Source organism: Hylaeus volcanicus, chromosome 5 (genome assembly GCF_026283585.1).
Source record: "Hylaeus volcanicus isolate JK05 chromosome 5, UHH_iyHylVolc1.0_haploid, whole genome shotgun sequence".
In the NCBI taxonomy this organism is placed as follows: Eukaryota; Metazoa; Arthropoda; class Insecta; order Hymenoptera; family Colletidae; genus Hylaeus; species Hylaeus volcanicus.
Genome location: NC_071980.1, coordinates 24,314,447 through 24,323,634, shown reverse-complemented (window position 1 = coordinate 24,323,634; position 9,188 = coordinate 24,314,447). Strand labels below are relative to the sequence as shown.

At 38.8% G+C, this 9,188-nt stretch overlaps 1 protein-coding gene across 1 annotated transcript; it reads right to left on the bottom strand.

The window, feature by feature from the left end:
* Nucleotides 1–5,217: 5,217 nt before the first annotated feature.
* Nucleotides 5,218–7,904, bottom strand: LOC128876834 (cell division protein ZipA-like). Its single transcript, XM_054123548.1, has 3 exons — nt 7,893–7,904; nt 6,111–6,195; nt 5,218–5,872 (listed from the first exon to the last, which is right to left on the bottom strand). Exons 1-3 carry the CDS (start codon nt 7,902–7,904, stop codon nt 5,457–5,459), a joined length of 513 nt encoding a protein of 170 aa, XP_053979523.1. The 3' UTR covers nt 5,218–5,456.
* Nucleotides 7,905–9,188: the final 1,284 nt, after the last annotated feature.

Sequence of the window (9,188 nt, the reverse complement as noted above, 5' to 3'; positions counted from 1 at the left end):
TTGCACGCTTTAAGGGCACGATTAAGACGACAAAAAGCTCGCGTGCAACGTAGGCAAGCCCAGCAGTCGCGGTTCCAGGTTTTAAGACCACACGAAGACTCGCGCACGATGGCCGATATTCAACGGGAACCGGGCCCCCTTCACAATGGCTGACTCCGTAAGGCAAAAATCAGAAAGTTAGGGCGTCTCGGATGCGAAGAAGGGACGACAGTCGAAATCTTGATCCCCCGAGGGATGCGCAGCTGTCGCGGAACAGGCAACGATTGGTCCCCGTCCTTCGGCGGCCATACTGAATTTTTCCGGTCTAGCTTCTCTTCACAATGGTACCGCGGTCCTGGAAAAAGGGTCAGAGGCTCATCGAAATCGGTATTGTTTAGCTAGAGCTTCCCTTGCGTGTGCGTGCTTCTTCTTCCCTCTTTGTTCGTCTTTCGTTTTCTGTACTGCCTCGCGAACCGCGGAAGTGTAACGTCGTGAACGTAAACACGGCGAACGTTCCCGCCATTTAAGGGGAGTACTGTTGGCAGGTGATCGAAGGGAACAGGTAAAGATCGGGAGAAGAAGGTATCAGTCAAATTGGGATTAATATAAACACCGATACAATTTTAATTCAGTTTGATATATACTGTTACTGACGTACTTTAAGCAATCAAATACCTATTTATATGCGTATTTTTTTCTCTGATATATTGGTAGAAGGTGGTTCTTTCGTAATGAGAACAATAAAATGGAAATGTTGATTCGTTAAATATGAATTTTAATTAATTTCTATCGAGATGCCGATCATATGAATTACTGGCTTATTCAGAATGCAATTAGTTTCTTTAGAATACGATGTACGGTTTTCCAAAAGGAATTCTAGAGTTATGCTAAAGAAATTTTAAACAAATAAACCTTGGTTTTGGAATAGGAATGTAGCGAGAAAAAGCTGGAACAAGAGAGGGTTAACACGGATTTGTGTGCGATTGCTAGCCGCGTGCCGCCACCCTAAGGATTAAGCACAATTATTGGAGCACTCTGGCAAACCGCAACCCGTTTCACACGCTCGCTGTATATCTTGTTATGAAAGTTATTAACTTAGCTTTTGAAAGGAAAAATTGAACAACAATATTAGTTCGCCAAATCCCCTAGATTTGTGGACTTAATTCGAACGCCAAGCCTTCGAGACCTTCTTTTCATATACTAATATCAGGGGATTATATCATATTATCGACGAAAATAACCGTCGTACGACCTCTCTATTCCTTTATCATGATTACATATGCACGCTTTTCGGACCCTGAGCGGGTGAATCATGCTACGAAAGTATAGGAACGTGATCGTTCAGGGAAAAGTAATTTTTTATATGTAACACAGGTGTCGATGCAACTCTTGCATATTTTATTAGGCATGTGTACGTAAATGTAATTTCAACTCTATACCAATGTTCCCAAATTTTAAAACCTACCCAGTCCATATCCTTCTCCTATTTCGTATTGCAAAATTTTCACAAAATTTTCCACCGTGTTATTCTTAGGTTCCATTACTCGAGGCAATTCGTTATCAGCCGATAATTCGCAGATTTGCGGCTCTAGCTCCTTTCACATTTCGTCAGACCGACATTCGCGGTCCGAACAATGAACGACCCGAGTCTGTGTGCGTGTGTCCTCGTGTTCCGACGTTGCAAAAACGTGACACAGTGATTGCGGCCAATCACGCGGTTGCGAAACCCCTGAATGCAAAGTTTCGAGCGCAGGTACGCCGTATTAGCCTCATAATTAGGCGTGCAAAGTGTGCACGCGCGCGGCTCGCCGACTCTCGACGCGAGAATTTAATGCGTTATGGTAATTAATCGCGCAGGAAAGGCTGAAATTTTCTTTTCGTTAATTATGCGCGTCGAATCGTGCGCGCTTGACGCTCTTACTAGTTCAGCGCTCGACATTGTTTCTAGGTAGGCTTGCACTGCAGCAATCTTTTCAGAGTGCATGAATATACCCTTCTTCAAATTGTGGAACTTCCACTCTTCTCTTGTCGAAGATGAATGAATTCTTTTGGAACGAAAAAATGAGAATCTAAGTTATACAAGCCTGTATTTGTTCAAGTTCTTGGCTTGTGGTGGCTCAATTCTGAATTTTATTTCGAGATATTGAGGTAGACTCTTCCGTGTGAGTCACCCTGTATATTGCCTTTTTTTATGACGGAATCGTGAATATGCGATTCGATAAGTTCTGGTATTGCTAAACTGGACAATGAGCCACACTCGTGAATCAAGCTTGGTGTATAATCGCCGCTGTTATCTAAAGAACACATTTATCGTTTCAGCATGATGTTAGGAACTGGAATAGACGCCCACCGGTTTAATAAACATTTTTACTTCGAAGAATGATTCACATTCATGATTCTAGCACAAGTGGGCCGATATTATCTTGGTGATAGGGTTATTCTGGGAAAAAACGACATTCCAATCGAACTTGTCAGACAATTATAAATATATGTACAATACAAATATCTAACAATTTAAGTTATACAATATCTACCAAACAACAGCGAAATGGTGCTTATTAAGTGTCACATATTAAATCAATTCAAATCTCGCCTAAAACTGACCAAACATAATGTTTTTATCAAACAATTCTTATCAATGAAATAAATGAAATATTTGTATGTATCTATAAAGAGGCAAATAATGAAATTAGCCGCACTTACCTTGGGTGCAGAAACTTCTTTCGATGCGTGCCAAAAAATGGTCATTTTTCGACGTTGCCACACGTCAGTTTCGTAAACTTATGGTAGTGACGTGGACGCAGGGCACGCGGTGTCAGCTCATAACCGGGCGTCACATGCGACCCCTTCAAATGCGGATTGGGTTTTGGCTTGCTATAACTCCGATAATTATGTTACCAATGCGTCGAAGGACAAAGGGCTCTCGAGCGACGTGGATGGCTCGCGAGTGAGACCCAGAAGAGAGATGGTTGCCTGGTAGCCCAGCTGCCGGTAATCCTCCCTTTGTAATTTGCCTCCGTGACCCCCTCGCCCCGTCGCCCTGCCAATGGCGTCGATTTTTGAAAAAGAATCGCTCGAACACGAAGACTCGTCCGGCAATCTGTGTCGCTCGTGCGCTGCAGGGGTGAAGTTTTAGTTTGCGTTTCGCGGTAATTGGGGGTTGGTCGTTTAATTAGAAGGTCATTACTGGAATTTCAAATTTTGAAAGTGAAGAGTTTGGTATGATCTCTGGTGAAACTTAATAAAACTATCGATAGCGTTTTGCACTTTTATGTAATAGAAGCTAGTAACTGGGAAGTATCTTTATTAGTGAAACAATTCAGTCAACATTTCTACCATCTGATTATTGAGCCACTCGAGGGTATCAATTGAAACATCATTTTCTAAAGTTAGAATAAGTTTAGGCATTAATTATATATTTTTCCAACTAAGCAAGTATTCTGTAAGCAAAACGTGGAATAAAAAATGTTTCATGACCTTTCCATTAGAAAACGAAGTATTGATTCATAAAGAGACACGATAAATAACAAATTAATTTTTGTCGCCTACATTTATTTATTGTTTTTCTTGCATAACCATTGCAGCGGTATGCAGACAGTGTACTCATTAAAGATAACCTAAAGTTAACCTCGACTAGCGTTCATACAGAAAGCGTCGATATGAATTATCTAATAATCTCACCCAACTGCATCGCGATAGTCGACATATTAATTAGATAACTAAACGATCCTACAAAGCAGAAGACTTGATCCATGCACAATTCAAAATTAACCTAAACGGCACAAATGAAACAAAAATAAAAGATGGAGCTTACCCTCGTTCCGAAAACCTTTCTCTCACGCTTCAACGATGTTCAGTATCCCAGTTGAAAACGGAAAAAAAACGCAGCTCTATCTCGAAGGGCAGAAGCAACGTTCCTACGCCATTGACGAGCGGTTGATGTCACCGTGGCCGTGCCCTCTGGATAATAGAGTCCGCGACTTTAATGGACTCGCTAATCCTCTTCCCTGTTTGTCGGTGAGTCCATCCGGGGGATGTATTCAAGGCATGCACAGAGGTAAAACTCGGGGCGGGGTGGTGTGACTGCGGTACGGGCGCAGTTTAGGGCTGTTCTTTGCCGGAGACTGCAACGTGTGGATTGTCATGCGGATAGGGGAGTGCGATCAGGGGGTTGCCGTCTACCCTGTCGCGTCCCGGTACAGTGGAACCGCCCCTTGTGCGGATTCATCGGTGCGATGATACCTTGATTTCTCAAGTGACGAATTGAGTGCGCTTAATGCCGAGCGGCGCGTTTAACGACGTAATTTGACGTAATTCCGTCCCAGAACCCTTTCGTTGCGGTTGGACAAATTCTGTTTCTTCGTCACCCTGAAAATTGTTTTTTAATTTTTTAAGGGTTTTCCAAAGGAGATATCAGGGTTTTGTTCTTTATACTTGTCTTGGGTGATTTAGGTAATTTGGGTGACCGTCTTGATATCGACTAGAGATTATTGTGTTTTATCACTAACAACCACTCAGTATACAACAACTGTCTAACGACAGGTACAAAAATTGTATTCCATAACGTTACAAATTTTAGAAAATTCGAAAACTATAAAGTCATATTTGGATGAATTTTTTAATTAGAAATTAATCGATGCACATTATCACGTACTCAATATATTCCCTTGTAATTATTACAATTGATCTAATATATAGTGTTAAGACGTTTGAAGAATTGAAAGTGTAATTCACTTCTTACCTCGTGATCTTTAGAATTGTGTACAGGGAAATCGTTTAGGAGTTCAAAGGTTAAATTAGGCACTGTATTTGTAATACAATAGATAGATAATTAAGAAGTTCTTTTAGAAAATGAAACAGAAGTATATTTATTTTCATTTTTCCACCCCTTCATATTTTTCTTATTGGGATAAAGGTTATAAATTAAATACACACTGTAATTGGCTCCTACACTTATACGTACTAGTACAAAATCGCCGTCTCAGATCACTAAACCTTTCCTTAATTTATGCGAAACTCAAATCGTTTATTACCTCAACGAATATATCCACGAAACAATTATACCTTGCCCACAAACGTCTACTCAAATTATTCAGTCGTGAATTTCGTTGAAAACTTATCGAATCGACAAATTTTCCAAAACATTGTATCCATACTCTATTACAATCTGCCAAAAAAGAAAATGTAAGAACACTTTAGTATCGATTAAATAAAGAAAAAAACGGAATGGTTATATGAGATGAGAGACCGAAATGAAACTCAGGAAGCTTTAAAAACACCATAAGGCTCTTCTTCTCAAAACATCACACCAGTGCCGGAAATACTTAACGGATAATCAGACATGACAAGCTGTGCAAGATACAAATTACTGATTCATGATTTGCGGATTACAAATGCGGTTTATGATTAATGATTACTCTGTAATTCCAAAGTGATGACTACCCAACTCCGGCGTCTCGAATCTTCTTTAATCCCTTTTAAGGGATCGCGTTGCCCAAATTGCTCTGATACTGCAACAGCTGTTGAATGTGAGCCGGTAACTTCGAGCCTTGCTGAGGACCGCGCTGTGGACCACGCTGAGGTGCGTAGCTTTGTTGTTGAATTTGCTGAGCATAATTAGCGGGAAGAGGACGGTACTGTGGTTGTTGAGGCTGCGGAGCCTGTTGAGGGCCGTTTGGATTTCTGTAGTTCGGTTGCTGGCCACCATATGCGGGTTGTGGTCGGTACTGTGGACCCTGTGCCGCCTGTGGGGGTCCAAACCTCGGGACTGGCTGTTGGGGAATGTGGACCAAGGGTGGAGTTGCGCTCTGTGCCTGGAGAAGCTGCTGTATGTGAGCTGGGGCTTGATTCACTGGATTATATTTCTGAGCCTGCCTTCTCTCGCGCACGTGGTCTGAAAATTAAAGGAGTCCAATCAGTGTTGTCCTTGTCACCTATCTATGTGAATTTTTGTTGGATTGATTAAATATTCTTTATGTGCTTAATGTTGACGGGGTTCGATAAATGTATTTCTGCTGTAAAAACTCATCTGAATATCATTTTCTAGTGATCTCGTTAATCCAAAAGTTGGAAACAATTTAAGAAAGATGATGCATAAATGTGTGAGTTCTAAAGTGGAAAGTATACTTTACCAATGGATACGTGAAATTCTTGTCCCAAAAGGTCGCCAAACACATCGCCAGTGGCGTAAATAGGCACCACCGCTAATACTAGAACCTAGAATTATAATAATATTTATCAGTACGTCATAAGTCTTCTCTCATTTATTAATTCAACTAATCAAACGAATACGATTCTAGTTAAATATGTCTTATATCTATTGAACCATATTTCAGAGTACTGCTGGATGTTATTTATACGTATAAAAGAAATGAAGTATAATGAAGCCTCTTTCCCTCTCTCTTTAAAATAAAAAAATTTTAATAGCAGCTGAAAAACAAAGTAGCAGAAAAACAAAAAACCATTCTATCCAACTTGACCCACATCGCACTTACGTCATTTAACCGTCATTAAAGTCAAGATTTATGATGGTCGTGCGTACAAGTGATTGCCTCTAAATATCAGGAACGTTCATACGCGCAAAAATCATGCGTGCAAATAGAAGAATCGGTTCCGATTGAGGAAGCAAGATAATGCACTGTACCGATTTCTCACGATGCACGCCATTGCACGCAACATACTTACACACGATCATAGCTAGTTCTCACGGAGGGAAAGGATGAAAGCATTCGATACATACACACCTTTCAAATGCTAATGCGATTTAACACTAGCGATAACAGCAATAAGTTTCACGCAAAACTATCTGGGCCGAGAGTGTGTTAAAAAATTTCCACCGATCGCGGCTAATCGGTGACTACGAGTATTTCTATCGCTGCTTTCTAATCGTTTGTCGTCGCACGCGTTTGTGTCAGATCTACTTATCTGAGAAATCGTGTCGAAAGTAATTATCCTTTTTTTTTTCGTCGAAACAAGTGTGTTATAGAGAATTGTTATAATATAATCGTAACGTTGAAAACTAGTAAAATTGGAAAATTTGACGAAATACAAAGACTGAAGAATTTATTTATTTATTTCTTCGGAGCAATCATTGAAAGATAGTTGCTAAAAATAAAGTTAAATTTTTAATTACTTAAAGTAGATAGATATGTATAATTCTTTGAAGTGACTATGTTAGTGGTTGTAGGAGAAACAATTTTTTAAATAACCACCAACAGTGTATCAACTCACCACAGTTTGTGGTTAACTTCGTATAGGAAAGCATTTCTTTCATAACCACTAATAGTGTATCAATATACTGTAGTGATTATCTGATGAAAATGCTTTTTTTCACAACTAAAATTGTCACTTGGAATCATTACATATTTTAAGAAATTTTAAATCTAGCTTCAGTAATTGCTCTTAACTTCAGATGTTTTAATATCCACTAGTTTAATTTGTAGAATTATTTCTAAAAATTACTTTCATTTTAACTAAAGACACTGTTCAGTTTTCATTATATCTTCACTTTATAAATAAAAAGAACTAGTCCGTCTTCGAACACCAATAACTAAACAATATTCACTATCAAAAGTATTTCACAACGATGTCTAACTTTTGAATGAAAACAAAAGACTGTTCGCAAAAATATATCTACATTATAAATATAAAATAAATAATAAACAATGCAAGCTAGAAATATCAATTGCACGTATTCTTATTATAAAAAGAGTTTCCCAAAAGAGGCTTCAGAATTTTACTGACAATTAAACATAAAAGATGACGCTTAAATATTCACCACGCCTACGCTGACAGATGTATTTTATTATTAAAAAATAAGATCTGAAAATCCCTTATGGAAAACCGTTGACAAGAATAGTGGAATAAAACTAAAAATTCGACGTAGAGAATATAGAAACTGGAATTGTACTCACGAGGAACTTCATGGCGAAGGTGTAGGTGATTTCAGGATGGTAGCTGGACGAAACTGGCGGCCGCGTCGCGACGCACTTCTATATGGGCGAGCGTTTCCAGGGTAAATGGTCGGGCCAACCACTAACTTTCACGGTTGGACGGTTTCGACTGATTTTTTCTTTTAACACACAGGTCCCCTGCACGTTCGTCACGTAACATACGCCCCCCGTATTCAAGGAATGCTTCGTTTAAGTCGCTGCTACCCAGGAAGTGAACCGAGTAGCTGCATTAAAAAATCAGGGGCCGCGACACTGTCGGCTCGACGTTATGACTGGCTTAAAGCACCAATTATGCTTTGATAAGTGACGGACAGATTGTTTAAAAATTGTTTCAAGAGTAAAATTCTTGGTTTTTATTTTTAGATTAATAAGTGCCTCGTTTAAACTACCAAAAATTATGCACATAATGAAATTAATTCAATGAAGTGACGCTACAAATGTGCATAGTGTGAATAATTAAATATCAAGCTGTACTTGCTTACTGGCACTTTTCATTTAGATAATGATGTGTACCATAGAAAGATATAGTTTAAAAAAATATAATTTTATGCATGGAACTATAATACGAAACATACAATGGATTAATGTACATTTAGATAATTTATAATTAAACATCTTAAACGTACAATATATTACTTCGTATATAATGAAACAGCAAATTAATTAAAATTAATTTATTATTTTATTCTTTCAACGATATTCTTCTCTTTTGCATTGAATTCATTCTAACCAGCACAATTTTCATGTCGATCCAATAAATTTAAAATTGCATTAAATTTACAAGTCCACGCCCAACGGACTTTCCCAACGAAGTCCTTGTTACGCCGCGTAAAAACCAGAACCGCTTTACCTGAATATGTATTATATCAGAATTTAATTTATAGTTACGTGAAAATCACATGATCGACTTTTACCTTTGAACGTAACTAATATCGGTATAGCTTGGCATTTGCTTTGACGACGATGATTGACAGAAGCCTCGGAAGCGGAACAGCCATCGGTGGACATTATTTCCTGTAAAGGATAATGCCTATCATAGACCCTTCAGGGTCAAAACACTGGTAGTCTCTTTAACGATCGATCGATAAACAATTCAGCGATTATTGCATCACCGTAACCGGTTTAGTAAGTCAACTACTTATACATAATCGAATTCGATAACCTGCATCTACTGGTATTAGATAACGTTAACGTTCGATAACAATTTTTAGAGGGAAGAAAATATACAGCTATCACAAGATATGTAAGCAAGTTTCA

Bases quoted from the DNA above. Each gene is read 5' to 3' on its own strand.
- LOC128876834 (XM_054123548.1), bottom strand. The intron at 5,873-6,110 runs GTAAAGTATACT...TTTAATTTTCAG, and splicing joins AGAATTTCACGTATCCATTG to ACCACGTGCGCGAGAGAAGG.